The sequence below is a fragment of the Argiope bruennichi genome, chromosome 6 (assembly GCF_947563725.1).
Source record: "Argiope bruennichi chromosome 6, qqArgBrue1.1, whole genome shotgun sequence".
Lineage (NCBI taxonomy): Eukaryota > Metazoa > Arthropoda > Arachnida > Araneae > Araneidae > Argiope > Argiope bruennichi.
Window position 1 is genome coordinate 88,125,545 of NC_079156.1, and position 18,090 is coordinate 88,143,634.

Here is an 18,090-nt window from a genome sequence, read left to right on the forward strand (position 1 = left end):
TTCTCAGAAAATATCGGTTATGCTTTAGTTCAGTTTTGTTCAGATGATTTGAATTAGAAATGCGGTGCCGCTTAGAGGAAATATTGTTGTTTATAAAAATATTGTCTTTAAATTATATTCTATTGAGAAATAACTCTTTATAGCTCTGTTGAGAAATAACTCTTTATAGCTCTGTTGAGAAATAACTCTTTATAGCTCTGTTGAGAAATAACTCTTTATAGCTCTGTTGAGAAATAACTCTTTATAGCTCTGTTGAGAAATAACTTTTCATAACTCTATTGAGAAATAACGTTTCATAACTCTATTGAGAAATAACCCTTTATAGCTGTATTGAGAAATAATCCTTTATAGCTCTATTGAGAAATAATCCTTTATAGCTTTATTGAGAAATAATCCTTTATAGCTCTATTGAGAAATAGATTTTTATAGCTCTATTCAGAAATAGATTTTTATAGCTCTATTCAGAAATAGATTTTTATAGCTCTATTCAGAAATAGATTTTTATAGCTCTATTGAGAAATATTATATTGAAAAATAACTTTTTATACCTATACTGGGAAATATTCTATTGAAAAATAACTTTTTATAGCTCTAATAAGCAATAAATTTTATAGTTCTATTGAGAAATATTTTATTCAGAAACAGCTTTTCAAAACTCATTTCTGAATTATAGTTGCAGAAAATTAGAATTCTTTACATTCGACCTTTTACAAGGTTTTTTCTCTTCTTTTTAAAATTAAGGAAACTTTCAATAATTTAATTTAAATCCAAATACTTTAATTCATGACAGTCCAATGCAGCAATTTAATTAAATCTGCAAAAAAAAAATTCTCAAAAGCTTATTAGATTTTTGAAGCATAAATCATATGCATGTTTTGGAACTCAGGAGTAGAATTAAGTTAGATGGTTCTCATTTATATAATATTTTGTAATGACATAGACAACTGATATTTTTCCGTTAATAAATATAACTAAATCAACCCTTTATTTGATGAATAAAAATTTTTTAAATCAAAAATTATATAAATAAAAAATAATGTGGTTTTACATTGTTAAATAATTTCAAAACTACACAGGAATTTAATCTGTTTTAACTTCCTTTTAAAAATGCCTATAAATTTAATATTATTAAATCTTTTCAAGAGCAGAAAATTCATAATTTTTGAATATTCATGAGGAATAAACAATTAATCATAACAATTTTGAAAGATCATTAAAAACCATAAGCAAAAAACAACTTTAAATGGGTAAAACATGTATTATTCATATTTAAATTGAATGTTATTTGCTTATTAACAAAAAAATAATTAGATTTTTCAGTTTAATGCAATCTACGATCAAGCTTGATAATGTAAATATCTTGTCTCAAATTATCCAAACTAAAGATGAAAAATTCCGTTATTAAAATGAAGCATAAGCAATGAATATATTATATGATTAAATATTAATAAAGCAATTTTATGATATTAAATTATATTTATCTTTATTTCACAGTCATAACATGTTTAAACATTATTTTAACTATGAATTCACTTTATAAAATCTTAAAATTCTGTGAAGATTTAATAATAAATGAATTTTAAATAGCCCAGAAGCATAGAATTTTTTTTTCATATAATTAGAATATTTATCTAATAAAGAGATAAAAAGGATTTAATAAATTTAATAAAACGAATTTTTTCTTTACTTTCGAAATTTTATAAAAATGATAAAGTAAGTATTCTAGTTTGTCTTTATAATGCAACTTGAAAGAGTTAAGAATAATTTGCTTAAAAAATTTTCCAAAATTGTTTGATATAGATTTTATTCAACAATTATTTTTGTAGTAAAAATAGATATTAGATTTTGAGTCATCATTTATATATTTATAGTAATTTATCGGTTTACTTTGTAGATAGATTTATTTGTAATTTAAGACAATTTGAAACCTTTAAGAAACGTTCAAAAAAATCAGAAAATTTTTCATTGAAAATGATTTATTTTTATTCGTTCTTTTATTAGATTAAATTGCGTTTCTTGTTTTTATAATAGATCTTCAATGCTTTTTTTTTTTTTGTATTTCTTGGGTATAACATCTTTTTACATAAAAATAAATTATGGATTTTTCGTCCCTTTTTTCATATTCTAAATTTTAAAACTAAATGAGTTTTATGATTTTGATACATCGTTCCATAATTATTTACGAGAATTGAATTTTTCTTTTATAATTTGCTTAGTTTATGATATTGAAATAAATGCGATAACATTTTAAAACATGAAGGTTTGTTTATTAAAACATTTAAAAGAATTTTAATTTTCCCATACTATTAAACATAAAATATGCAATAAAACAATTACGTCATGATTTTAAAAAGAATTGTCGTGTCATAAGTTAATTTGTAATCAAATTGCTGCAAATTAAAATGTATTGTAATCATGGTCCAATAGCTAATGTTTAAACCCGTAAAGATAAGCATGTATTTTTGGATGGAATAATGCTTTAAACATATAAAATATTATATTTTATGATGTTTGAATCAATAAATATAATGTACTTCTAAAAAAATTAAAGAATTGATTTCTATACAAATTTTATTAGAGCTATTTAACAGAATATTCCTGACATTCAAAATTTTTCAACAAAAACATACTAAAATTGAGCGAGATATGAATTAAACCAAAATTAAGGATATATTTAAAAAATATATTAATAATTTGTTTTTTCTGGGGAAATTATAACAAAATAATTAATATATGCCATTTAACTTCAATATGAATTAAACAATCTCCTAACGACACGAATCTTATTATAACAATTCTGAAATACAAATAAAAGTTCCTTTTTACCAATACCCCTTTTACAATGGAAATAAAATATTTTGATAGTATTTTTAATTGTAGAACTATTCGTACAACAGACATTTTTGGATTTTTACAGTTTAAATCTAATTCCAGTACCTCCCCCCCCCCATTGCCTTATATCGATCTTTCCTACAAATTTTATCAAGGAATAGTTAAAAAAGGTTTCTAAGCACTCACTGTTGTCCTTTCAAACAGTCATATGAAGCTTATAAATGTAAATAAAAATGTGTAGACAAATGGCAACATGATGCACTGTAGGGATAGTTATCAGAAATAACCACTGAAATTAGCTTCAGTATCGAAATGAATGAAATTTACAACTAGTAAATTTTTAACGTAGAAGACAGGAACTGAAAAAGTCAGTTCAACATTTCAAGTAATTCAGCAACTACCTCTAAAAAATAACCAAGTGTTGGTTGGTGAATCTTCATCGAAGCTGCCTTTCATATAGTTTGAAATCCTTTAAAATAGTGATATTCAAAATTTCATATCTGAATAAATTTTATCAGTATAAAAATAGATTTTTTTAAATGATAATGTGTCAAAAATATTTTAAATATAATTAATATGATAACATATGTTCTCGAAAATCCTAAGCCATCATCTTAACCAGAATTTAATTTTGCTGAAACTCTTGTCAAAAACTTATCTTCATCCAACTTGATTTAAAATGACTTTAAAAACCTTTTTTTAGAATGTATTCCAGAGATACATCTTCGCATAAAAGAATGGTTATCGCATGAGGGGAAAAGTCGTCGTTCGTGTTTAACAATTTTAAAAAATGCTCCAGAAGGCGTGAATACTCGCGGAAGAGCAGCGCTGAAAAAGATTGAGTCGTGTGAAAGTGGCATCTGGAAAATGGCTCTATCAGGAAAAGCGAGCGGTAGATTCGTGCAACACTGAAAAGAATCCATCAGTAGCGGATAGAGTCAGCTACATTTCTTTGAATGGATTGGCGGAAGAGATTTTCTTGTCAGGCGAATGACTCATGTGATTGGTTGATACTGACAGATAAAGGTCGTTGTACGAAAGAGAAATCGGTTGCATACCGGTAATTTAATAAATCTGGAATTTCTAATAAATGAATGACTACATTCTGAAGATGGTTAGGGATATCAGTAACATGTCGTGGTTTATTAGGAATAAAGGCATCCGAATGAACCTTAACATTGCACTCTTGTAGGATTTTCACAAGAAACTATGAACAAGATTATTTGAAGAGATCGATAACATCGCAATTAAAGAAATAAAAAGTGACTTCCCTTCACTACCAAAAAGCCTCATCATCGTCTTCATGTCTAAGCCATCATCATAGCTTTACCACACCAACTTGATTCTTTTCAACACCGATTTTCCGAATTTGCCGAAAAGCACTCATGTAAAAACTATATTCTATTTTTCGACATTTTTTCGATTTATTAATAATACTTTATATATACTAATTAGATCCTTAATTTTCTAAGCACAACTATTCATTCAATAATCTCAGTCTATACTCTATTCACCAGTTATGTCCGGAGGTTAAGAACTTCGAGTTCAAGAACTCCGTGGCACTCCTCTCAATTAAATCGTTAAGCAGCTTGTATGAAGAGATGCTAAAATTATTTCGTTTCATTCAATTACATTTTGAAAAAATTCTACCACCTATGTAAGGTTTTTGAGGAAACTTAAAAAAAAAAGAAAAGACAAATTGAAAACTTTGAGAATTAAAAGAGATTTTTTACAAATTGTAAGTTCTGAAGATAAAAAGCGGCACTTGAAAATGATTAAGTTATCACACCTACCACACAACATCTCTCGGTATCTTAATCAGTTTTTCTTTTATTGTTTACTGTTTAATGTGAGATTGAGTTTGCGCTGTATCTGAGGAATGATAAGAAAAAGTGAAGACGTATAAGTAACCAGCGAAAAATATCACTCCAGAACGTTTTCGAGTACTCTAATAAAAGTGTTATCCCAGAGAACGCTTTGCGTAGAATTGGCATACATTAGTTACCAAATAGAAAACTTCGGCGTAATTTCAGAATTTTAACTGAATCTATCATGTGATTCTTGGCGAGTTTTTTGGTTATTAATCCCTGCCATGTGATTTATAGTCTCCGACAATCAAATTTCTATTTTAGATCGGTTTTTTCAATCACTATTAAAAAAATTTGAAACATAACTACGATTTTAGTCACAAAATCCCATGCCAAATTTGATATATTTGAATCATGGGGTTTTTTGAATCATCGTGTTTACATCCATGTGAAAGAACAGACCAATTGACGGCCAATCCGTTGTTAGATTTGTTTTAAAGTTTCAAATATGTCTAGATTATAGATTTTGATTCTGTATATCGAATTTTTTCTATCTAGCTCTCTTCGTTTTATAGTTATCGTGATAAATTATATTCAAATAGCCGGATAGACAAACTTCCCCTGAGTAGAATTTGCTAAAAATTCGATAAAAATCTACAAATTTGGTATAAAGACCATATACCAAATTTCATCCGTCTAGATAAAAGCTTATTTTAATTATTTTTGTCACAGACAGATTGACAGAATATTTTTCCAAAAATGTGCTTTTCGAAATCAGGGAAATCAAAAACGTGGAGGTTCGTCAAAATCTTGATTGATGATTTCTATACGAGGAAATGAAAATATAGCACATGTTTCTTCTTCAATTTTCCGATTATCACTGAATCCTGGCCTCTTTTTTTTTTTTTTTTGTGCAATGTTCCAAGTCTATTAGTTGCAATTATCCTGTATCTTATCTTGCTTTTCTTTCAGACTGAAAATTTCACAGAGATGCACAATCCTGACGCTTATCTAGTAGTATACTCCGTGACATCGAAACGCAGTCTTCAGTTGGCCAAAGAAATTCTAAGGCTAATCCAGAAATGGGACACCGTGGAATCGAAAGCTGTCATCCTGGTGGGAAACAAGACGGATTTGGCACGCCACCGAGTTCTCTCCATTGATGGTGAGAATGTAATCTTTCTTTTTGACTACTGGCGTAAAATATGCCTTATAATTTAATCAGTTGGTGAAAAATTTTGCAGAAAATTTAAGACGCAACTTTAAATAATAACTTAAGTATATAAATAAATTTAAAAACTTTTTTAAAATTCTTTTCAGAATATTCTTTCAGCAAAAACAACCTGGAATGAATGTATATATTACGATAAATGTGATTATGTGTTGATCATGAATAATAAACAGTAAACTTATTGGTGATTATTCATTATTACCAATAAGTTTAGGTGATTTACTTATGAATAATTACTTAGCAATAATCACCAGTTTACTTATGAAAAATCTCTTACTGATGATTTGCTAATGAATAATCACCAATAAACTTATTGGTAATTATAAATAATCACCGGTAATTATAAATAATCACCAATAAACTTATTAGTAATTATAAATAATCACCGGTAATTATGAATAATCATCGGTCATTATATATATAATCACCAGTTGATAACATTTACCATAATATATATATAACATTTCAATTTGTAAAATGAAGCAAATTATAAATAAGATTTTTATAAAAGTATTTCAATAAATTGAAATGATTTTTATTTTACTTTATTGTTGATTCTTCACGATGAAGAATTAAAAAAAAATAAGAAATGCCTTTTCTATTTAGTAATATGTAATTGGAAAAAATTCTATTATAAATGTAAACTTGATGAACATAAATATTCATACTAAAGAAAATGTAGTTACTACGCATTCATCTTCTATCTGGGAGTAGTTGTCAGCCAAAATTAATTTAACAAGTTACAAATAAATCAAAATAAAATTCTTCGAATTATGAGAAAATAGTTGCGTTTAAAAATCGGCTATCCATTTTGATTTTATAATAGAGAAAGTATTTAACCATATCGCGAAATTGGCTTGAAAGACCTTTAGAGACCCTTCGTTCATGCAAATGCAACATTCATTCGCTTTCAAATTTTAGTAACATAATATAAAATATAATTTTCTCTAGAAAACTAGATGATGTTAACAACTTCCATGTTTACAATAATGTTAAATATAGCATTTTCTATAAAACCTCAAAATAATCCTTTTCTATTTAGCCATCATAATAAACTACTTCCAGAAAGTCTGAACTTCCATTCAAAGCCCAAAAAAAGTATTGGTAATATCCATATTACTCACAGTAATTGTGTTTTTCACATAGTTATTTAGCTTTTTATCTGGTGTGTTTCTTTTTTATCTTTATTCGAATTATTTCAGGACTTAACGTTCCATGAAATGTCCCTATATTGTAAATAAAGCAAGAATTGAGACTTAATTAATCATTAACCTCAATTGCTTAATCCTTAAATATGTTTCAAACATATTTAATGACAGCCATTTGTTTTCTTAAAAATTCTAAAATTTTCTTTTATTGTATCATTTCTCTGTGTGTAACATATTCGTTAGGAGAGAAAAAAAAATTATAATACATCCACACCATTTGTTTAAATTTACAAAATTAATGTTATCAGTTTAGAGTAACAAAATCATTCTTAGTCAAATAAATTTTTAAAATGTAATTATTTTAGAATCTTTTTTTTAATCTACACCATTCAGTTTAGAAACAATTACATCTTCATAATTCCAATGTGGAATTTTCATGATCAATTAAGAAATACCAAAAAAGTAACGTGTTCAATTCTACAGTGAAGTGCAAAATCAAATATTTGTCCATTCAACGTGCTCTTTAATTTCCTCTTTGCTTCTCTATACACCACTCATTCAGTCTTTGAAGCTCGATCTTTGAACAAGTTTGAATTGAATTAAACAAACTTGAAGCTTTAATTTACTTTGTTCCATGACTTAAATTGTTCAAAAGTAGATTTTAACTTCGCAATATATTTATTCAATAATCGTTTTGCAGACCCATGAAGTAAATAAATTTGGTCCTAATTCAAGTTTTTTAAATAACGAAAGTATATTGAATTCATTCATTCGAAAGTATATTGAATTCTTATTTAATGTCTTGTTCTATTAAATACTATTAATTATGCAAATAAAGTATATTTTTATTTGTTTCAAAAGTCATTTGGGATTGGAAATTAATATTTATCATATATCTCAAGCTAGAACATTAAAAAGATTTTGACTTTATCAATAATATTTCCTTTTTCAAAATGGGATGCATCATTAGTTATTCAATAAAAACTTTTCTTTCAAAGCTTAAATTCTGTTGCAAATCCTTCATTTACAACACAAATCTGATTTTAATGAGGTTCCGCGGTGACCTGGTGGTATACAGTTCCCACTTCGGGACCGGAAAATTCCCGATTTGAAATTCGATTCCGCCGAAGAACCGCTGTATAAGCGGGTTCGGTGCTTGTTAAATCTGTTGGGGTCAAACCCCCTCCCATTGGTATGGTCCGGAAGATGTGCCAGGCTCAGGTATCGTCCTCTGATCGCGGTTTAAAATTACTAGATCCATTCCAAAATAGCCCTATTGTTGCTTAAAAATCGAGGCGTTAATATAGTTAAACTGAATTGACTTAAAGAATCCTAAGTTAAAAAACAAAATGTTGTGGTTTCCTTGTATTAAATGAAACTAATTTGAACAGAAACTCTGAAGAGATTTAGTTTTGATAAAATAATAAATGAGAACTCTTATATACATCCCTCAGAGCTTATGAGATAATTTGAAGATCTCTAATGATTTTTGATGCCACGTAGGTCGTTCTTATGGGCCCCTCTGAGCCTTCTGTTTTTATATGTCGCTCCTTTTCAAAAATGTAGTTATAAGAGAGAGCGGGAAGTATTATTTTAGAAAAGTTCCATACTGTTCGTTTCAGCATCCTGAGAATCTATTTTTCGACGATTCTACATCTCTAAGGGATGATACGTGGAAAGACGAGCACATTTCCAGAATACTTTACCATTCTTTTACCTTAATTTTCTACCCATTACGCACTTTTTCATTCAGTTTTTTTTTTTCAAGTGTACGTGAGCGTCGTCTCAGTTTGAACGTACTATTATATTTTTACTCAAAATTAAATATTGATTGCTTATACTACTATTTCAAGTGGCAAGCAAGCTTTCATAAGAAGTATTCAAATTGAATACATCATTAAATGTGAGCGAAATTATCTACCGTTGTTAATCTTAAAATGTTATCAAAAAATGCAATAACAAAAAAGATATGTTTCAACATAAAATTATTATTATCTAGATTTTATAAAAAGTAAATTATCACATTTTAAAAATGGAATTTTTTTTTCATTATAAATTAATGTGTGTGCCTATTACAGTAAATAAAAATTGATTTAAATAATTTTATTGTAAATTGGTATCTTTTTTCCTACGATATTACGAGTTATTCGCAGTTTTTATTGTAAATTGGTGTACAGAGTTCACCTTATTACAATAAAAACTGTAAATCTCCATGTGTAACCAGAGTTCACCTTATTACAATAAAAACTGTTAATCTCCATGTGTAACCAGAGTTCACCTTATTACAATAAAAACTGTTAATCTCCATGTGTAACCAGAGTTCACCTTATTGTTAGAAGTAAAAATCTCCTCTTTTCATCTTTCTTCTCGCCTTTATTTTGACTAAATAAAGGCATCCTGGCATATGCTCAAACCAGAAGGTTACTGAATCAAAGAATAAACAGTACCTCGATTTTTTTACTATTGTTTAATTATTTTAAATATTAATTTCTGCAACTAATCTTGTGTGAAGCGAATATTAATAAATATAGTTATTCCATGATGCCTCAATCCCCCGTTAGTCCGAAAGCTTTTATTTCTGGGATAAAAAATTGAATTACTTTTGATTTGGTGAAATGTACATCAAATAGTTTAGGAATGATATGACTATGAGAACTCGGACGAATTTCTCAGAGTAATTGATATTTTTTTTCACTAATATGCACATGTTGTATCATCTGGTTTTTATCTTTTTCTAATGGGTTGGTTCAGCTTCTGTTCCAATAAGTGATTAGAAATTTTCTTTCCAATGAATTAATATACCTCTATTGTTGTAACTTTACTGATAATTTTAGTTCCGTACTTATTAGTTGTCCCTTATATAATATTGGAACTGATTCCTAATAAGGTAATACAAGAAAAGGAAATGTATCGGCAGTCGAGAGTAACCAGCCAATCTTTTCGTTCAATGACTGAGTGAAAAGAGGGAAAGCGCAGTCCTTATTTTAAAGAATGTTCGGCTTTTCCAATTAGATGCCAATTTTTATCTTTCCGATTTTAGCTGAATACAATGCTAATTGGTCAGAATCTTAAGTTGCAAAGTTATACGTCGATTATTCTCTCTAATTAGCTTGACTTTTTAGCATAAATAAATGTAAGCAGTACTAAGTAAAAAAGAAGTAATGACCTTGTCTTATATTTCCATAATGACATATTCCTCATTTTAATCAAATTGTTAGTATTTAATTTTATCGGTTTAGTTTAGTTTAGTTTCATTAATGACCCGTTTTAAAGCAACACTAAGGCTATTCTGGGATGGATCTCGTAGTTTTGAACCGCGGTCAAATGACGAGGACGGCACCTGATATGCCACCTTCTGTCCAAACTTCCACGCCCCACCAGCGGGAGGACGTTTGGCCCCAGCGGATTTAACTTGCACCAGACCCACTTACACGCCGGTTCTTTGGTGGAATCGGGTATCGAACCTGAAGCCCTCCGGTTCCGAAGCCGAGACCTTACCAGCAGACCTCGGCCTTAATTTTATCGGCTACAAACCTTTTAAGAGAGGCATTTATTCAAGTTATTTTAATTTGCCTTTTAGCCATGGTAAATTGTTGATAGCCCGGACAATTAGTCATATTTTTTTCCCCTGAGTTCCCTTTTATCTGGATTATTGACATATTCCCCTTTCAGAATTTCTTTCAAAATAAATCTGCTATAAATCTGTTCGCTAATAAATCATAAAAAATATTAGCGAAAATGAGTGTCGTTTTTATATCACGAACTATAGTAATTAAGAAACATATTAATAGCTACATATATTAAGAACATTCCCATTGGAAGAATACCTATTGCAATGGTTTTTATGACAAAACTGAGGGAAAATTTCTTCAGTTCTTTAAAGATCATGGTCCACAAAATCCAAAACCACCCTTCGTTAATAGTTTGCATATATATGAGTATAACGCTTTGCCCATGTTATCTTATGAATAGGATAACTAGTGTAATTTTGCTTGGATTTTAATGGAATATGTTGTTAAAATTGTAAAAAAATTTGGACGATTTCGTAAATGGATCTTCTAACTAAAAAAGGCGTGGAATTGATGGGGAGGGTGAAATTTTCATTTCTCTATTAACTTTCTTAATATTGAAGATAGAAAAATAAATCCAATTAGCCAATTTAGCGCCTCATTAAGACAAACAACTTTTGCATTTAAGGTTTTTCGATAACTTCAACATCTAAGAAGTTATTGGCTGTCAAGTGATTTTCCAATCCTAATTTTGACTGTTACTAACATCAATAATTTATATTGCCAGATTGTAACTTAGTTGTAATAATCTACGTAAAATAATCTACGTTTGCTTCCCAGCTTGCAGAGAGGTTTCTTTTTTATTGTAATCATTAGAGATAAAAATTCTCAAAGAGGCAACTGATTTTAATGGTTTTACATATACAAATATTTGTTTACATATTATTTTAAAATTTCATTAACAGAAAATAATTGAACAGAAATGGTAGAATTTATGGGGACTTTAAATAAAAAAATATTAAGAAAGCAACTGATATTGACCTTACAAAAATTCGTTTATTTAAGTGAGTCGTGGAGTAGTTTCTCTTCTTATATAATTTGAATACGATGTTTGAAGATTGCCAGATTTAAAGAAGAAAAGTTATAACTCAATTAAGGATAGAATAAATCTTTTATGCCATTCAAGTTTAAGTAATGATTTTAAAGCATTCAAAAATTGCAGAGAAAACTATAGCGATAGAGAATTTTGGTGGAAGAATTTCGAAAAAATGCATTTAAAGTAAATGTAAAATGCTTCTTTCGTCGATAACTACATACTATTATTAGGAGATATAGTTAAAAATAATGCTAATGGAAAAAAGTTGATAACTGAGTTTCCAAAATGACGGTTTGAAAGATAATGAAGCAGACTTCCAAGAACTGAAAAATTAGTTGATTCGAGAGAATTTAAAAATTGTTACATACAAAATTAGATAAGAATATATTTTTTAAAATACCTTTTTCTTTTAATAAAAAAATAAGAAATTAAGGCAATTCTATGATTTAATTTTAACTTACAGTTACTATAAATAATTATAATGTTTAATGTATGTTTGACCGGATATTTAAAAAATTGTTTTTTTATTACAGCCATCTTAGCAAAAAAATTTAAATATTGTACATTTTAGCGATAAAGTTCCGAAATTAACAATATCTATGAACTAAAGAAGTAAAGGGTGTCCCCAAATTAACACAAGATGTGAATTTGCCACCATTCGTGCAGTAAAGTGTTGGCAATCCTATTAAAAAACCTTTGACAGCTGATAGTTTAAAGTTAGTAAAATGGAGCATTACTTGATAGAATAACGTATTAATGCAGATTTGAATTAAATAAAAAACACGGTTATTTTTTCTTTAAATTTTTATTAAATAGTAAGGTACACAAGGTAGGATTCTGCATGGAATAAAACATAAGTCAAACGGCCTCCTCGGCTTTGTTGGCACATACGCCCTCTTTTGTCGAAATTTTTCATGACCATTTAGCATAAATGCTGCTGAACTTTGTTGATGCAGCGTTGAATTTCCTCCTTCAATGCATGCGTGCTTCTGGGCTTGTTGGCACAGACGTTTGATTTCAAATAACTCCATAAAAAGAGATTCAGTGGTGTTAAATCACATGATCTAAGGGGCCAATTCGCAAACTAACGAACTGTGGCCACCAGACTTTCATTATTTTTGAATTATTGTTCAACAATGAAAAAGTGTTGTTCTATTATGTAGCACTCCATTTTTACTAATCCTAAATTAGCAGTTGCCAAATGTTTTTACATAAGGTTGCCAAGATTTTACAGTACAAATGATGGCAAATTCAAATTTTGAGTTAGTTTTGGGACACCCTTTATAAGGAATAATATTTTCATTTTCATTTAAGATAAATCAGCTATGTATTTTGATTTTGAAAGTTATACTATATTCTACAATAAATAAAATATGCATTATTTACTATACATTGTATCTCATACACACATCATTCTTTCTATCTCCGCATCAATCAAAAAACTTAATTTTTCTTATGCTTTCTAATAATATATCTTTCGTGATTTCACCATTTCAAGTACCCGAGCGCTTCCGCTTTCTAAAATTGTGAAATAAGCAATAACAAATCCTTTTCACATAACGAATCTATTTCGAAAAACTTCTTCCCAGAGAATAAATAAGAAAATCCTGAATTGAACGGAAATTTGTTTTGCTGGAATTTGGAATTCGTTGATCAGTTCTTGCATCTGAAGAACTTGTAATTACCCCCAACCAACAGAAAACGAGACGAAATGACATTTAGCATCTCCATTCTTTTAGCCTCAAAATGAAATATTATGAATGCATTGTAGATGGCATTTGACTTTAAGAAATTGCTTAAAGTTCTATATATATTCTAATTCGATAAAAAAACTGCAAATTCATGATGGGTTGTTATATCTGATAAGTGGTAAGAGATTTAAGATAATTAAGAGATGAGATTTAAGATAATTAAGAGGTGAGATTTAATATAATTAAGAGATGAGATTTAATATAATTAAGAGATGAGATTTAATATAATTAAGAGATGAGATTTAATATAATTAAGAGATGAGATTTAAGATAATTAAGTAATCAGATTTATAATAAGAGATGAGATTTAAGATAATTAAGTAATCAGATTTATAATAAGAGATGAGATTTAAGATAATTAAGTAATCAGATTTATAATAAGAGATGAGATTTAAGATAATTAAGAGATGAGATTTAAGATAATTAAGAGATGAGATTTAAGATAATTAAGAGATCAGATTTGTGATCATTAAGTAATAAGATTTAAAATAATTAAGAGATAAGATTTGTGATAATTAACTAACAAGATAAGATTTAAGATAATTAAGAGATGAGATTTAAGATAATTAAGTGATAAAATTTGTAACAAATTAATATTGATTTTAATAAAAGATTATATATATATTTATAAATGCATACACAGGGAGAGAGACAAAATAATGTACAGGCAAAAGATAAAAAGTATAGCAAGAAAAATAGAAAATAAAGTGAAAAATGGAAGGTAAACAGGAGTGAATTTGAAAAGGTGCTTAAAAACATATGAAAAAAATGGGAAAGGAAAAAACATGCAAAGCGAATGCTACAATTCCTTATTTCATCCCGCGGTGAGGAGAAAGAAGACATTTCAATTTTATGTTTGCAAGCATATAGTAAATATTATAAAAGATTAAAAAACAAAGTGAAAACCGAAATTAATCAAAGTAAAAAGGAAAAGCGCGTAAAACGTATAAAAAAAAAAGGGGGGGGGTATAAACAAGTGTGAAGCGAATGCTGAAAAAAGCTACAATTCAAGGAACTGTGGAAATAAATCATAAATCGATAGTCAAGGTGGAAATCAATTGCATCTATACTATTTACTTACCATTTATCTTGTATAACTATGCATTCATTAATCAAATTTATTCATTGTTATAAATTCTGTATGGTAATATTTTACTAGCCGCCTTTGGCATCTAGTTGGTGAGATCAGATTATTAACTTTTTGTGCTGTTAAATATTAATATAGAAAGCATATTTTTAAAATTCAACTTGTTATTTTATTAGACCGAAAAACAAAAACATGAATTTAACTGAATAATTCAAAACAGATTAAAACACATGGAAATTAAAAAGCATGTGTATTGCAAAATAAAAGTGGATTTGAAAATCCGGAATTGAGTACTATTCAGAGCTCAGGATATATTCATTTCTGAAGCTTTGAAATTCAGTTATTTTGCATCTTTACAAATGATAGTTAAATTAATTCGTTTAAACAATGAAATTTGAACTGGTATTATATAACGTACGAATCTTTATGCAATATCTTCATTAATATTTGTAAAGAGGAATTAGGTAATCGATTTTTACTCACTACTTAGTTACTAAAATCTGAAAAAAATTGTGAATTCGGATATGAATTCGTGTTAACAATGCAATGTTTATTTTCCTAATTTAATCAGAAAAAAATTTAATCGTATAATTTTAATGTAATTGTGGCTCCATTAATGATTTTTAGAAAAATTGAATATTTGCGAAATGTGTTAAACACTAAAATATAGAAAATAATGAAATCAAAGTACTTATTAAAGTTAACACTTTTATTGGGAGTTGAAAACAGTTTCTTTTAAATTAGAAATCTAGAGGTCAAAGTAAGAACACTTAAAAGCGAAATTCTTTCCAAATAATGTGATAATAGAATCAAGCCAAAACAAATATCTAAATGAAGATCAATGCTATCCCATTTATGAAAAAATGATATATATCATTGATTTGCAGCTCTTTTTTGCTTGATATTTTTCATTATTTTTTTTCAGTATATTAATAATGGTGTGCTTTTAGAATAGTTTTATTTATATTATTTTCCCTTTATATATCACAGCTAAATAAATATTTTCAATATATTTATTGCCTTCTGTTCTATAACCTTAAAATAGGACTCTGAAATATCGATAACAATTTCTTCTACAATACCGAAATATTATGTTCCAGGTAAGAGAATTACATTGAAAAATTTAAATGTAATTTTTTTTATCTTTCAGTCATATTAAGCGCCAATTTTATCACTATTATAATTAAGGTATTTAGCTTAGCCTTGAGTTTTATTATAAAATTAACAGCTTTCGGTGATTCATTTCACTTAATAGTCATGTCAAACAATTTAGATAATGTTTATCTTTTCACAACAAATGAAAGTATACTGTTTTAAATTAAACCACCATAACAAGCATAGTGCATTTTGATTGGTTATGCTTGTAATGTGACGAAATAGATTGGCAAATTAAATTGGCAAAAAAATTTATGTTGCTCTATTTTGTAAATTATTTTAAATATATCAATAAAATGCGATTAAATAAACACATTTTGTTTTAGGAAATGAATGGCATAAGGGACATGCGAACGTTAATGATATATGGAGGCATCATAGGAAAAATATGGAGAAATGGAAAAATATGTTCAAATGTTAAGGCCGCGGGAATTTTGATTTCGCCAGTTTGGTTTTCTTTTGCCAATTTCTGTCAATTTTTGAGATAAATCTCAAAGAAGCTATTTCACGGTACATTCAATATAGAATGTGCCGTGAATTTAGTTCAGTTATATTAACGTCCCTTTTTAAAGCAACACTAGGGCTATTTTGGAATGGACCTTTTAACTTTGAACCACAGTTAGATGATGAGGATGACACCTGAGCTGGCACTCCACTCAACAAACATCCACACCATACCAGAGGGAGGACATTTGACCCCGACGGATTTAACATGCACCAAATATTCATTCACAACTGTTCTCCTGTGGAATCAGGTCTCAAACATGAAACCCTCTGGTTCCGAAGCCGTGACCTTTCCACTAGGCCACCGTGACCCTAGAATGTGTAGTGAAGTAGTTTGAGATTTTTTTCAAAAATGAAGAATGGTGTGAAATACAGATTGAAACATCTACAGATTGAAAGATGAAAACTAGTAAAATCAGTTTAGTGGCGATAGTTTTTTTGCCAATTATTTTTAACATATAGATATAATATGATTATGCATACATTCTTGTTTTGGAAACTTCTGACACATATACTGTATGGATTCCTTTTCAGACGGTCGTTCATTGGCAATAGAAGAAAGTAGTAAATTCATCGAAACTTCTGCTGGAATAAATCACCATGTGGATGAACTGCTGGTCGGCATCCTGTCTCAAATAAGACTGAAGCAGTCTTCCATGGAAAAGATTCTTCGGAAAAGGGAGTCAGTAAGTCTCGGTTCCGCAGCTGGAGGCGCTAAGTTGAGGGGAGGCAAGTGTCCCGGATGTGCCGGCTGTAAAGCCAAAGGAATCTTAAAGAGAATTCTGAAGAAGGCTTGTTCAAGATCTAAATCTTGCGACAACCTCCACGTTCTTTAGTAAATAAGAGCATGTTCATAATCCTGTTGAAGGTTTCTATATTTAAGATTTGGAGTATAATAAAAGTAAAGTAGACTTGTTCAAATGAAATACAGGTGTATTAAAAGTGTAAAACATGTACTCATTTAGTTAATATTTATTTACTTCGAAGCAGAAAAGTTTCTAACTTCTTTCATTTTTACAAATGATGGGTATCAAACGTTACTTTCAAATGTTTAATCCGATCTATTATGACCCATTAAATAACCTCCGATTCTACTATTATTTGTGTATTACAATAAAATATCTACTAAGACATCGGTCAAAAGACCGCAACAAAATTAAATACTAAACGACATAGCATTGATTCTTTGTTCTTGTAATTTTAGATGTGCTTTGATATAAACCTACTTTATTTTAAGATTTCAAAGACATTTTATGACATTATTTTTAGACATTAATATGCTAACATTTAAAAAAATATTTAAAAAATTAAGAATATAATTCGGAAATATAAAAAAAGTTTAGGGATAGTAAAAATTTCAATTTATAAAATAATTACATTTATTTTAATGATAATTTGGGCCCTTTTATAGCAATAACTATTCATAAGTATTATTTCCATTTGTTATTTAAATATTTATCACGTGATGTAACAAAATGTAATGGCCACTATCTCATATATTAAACTATTTTAGATTATTTTACTATAATAGATAAAAATTGATATGGTTGTCATAGCAACAACAATCTTTTCCCGGGCTTTTGTTTCTTTGCAGTAAAATTTCCATAATACTCGAATTTTAATTTTCATTTGATAACAATATTGTTAATTTCGTTTATCGCGAGCTATGAATTTAAAAACTTATTAAAGTAATTCAAATGATTTTTTCCTTATTTTTTTTATCATTGTATTGTTTAATAAAAACGACTTAAATCCTAAAATATATAACAATAAATCGGGACCAAGACAAAATGACTTAATATCGTATAGTGTACTGTACTGTACTAAACTAATCTAGTTTAACTTCACAACATTTCCATATATTTTTCTTACATAAGGACATTGTTACTTTTTACTATATAGAAATATCTTGCTTATTTATAAATATATATAACCAGATTTGGCAATCTGTATTTCATTTGAATATAAT

The 18,090-nt window shown here is 28.3% G+C and overlaps 1 protein-coding gene across 1 annotated transcript in view; it reads left to right on the plus strand.

Moving 5' to 3' along the window:
* Window positions 1-17,319, plus strand: part of LOC129972400 (GTP-binding protein REM 2-like) — a 235,983-nt gene extending 218,664 nt beyond the window's left edge. Inside the window, exons 4-5 of the mRNA XM_056086524.1 lie at window positions 5,613-5,805; window positions 16,656-17,319. Coding sequence (XP_055942499.1) covers window positions 5,613-5,805; window positions 16,656-16,957 — 495 coding nt within the window. The 3' untranslated portion in view covers window positions 16,958-17,319. The remainder of the gene's footprint in view (window positions 1-5,612; window positions 5,806-16,655) is intronic.
* The last annotated feature ends 771 nt before the right edge of the window (window positions 17,320-18,090 follow it).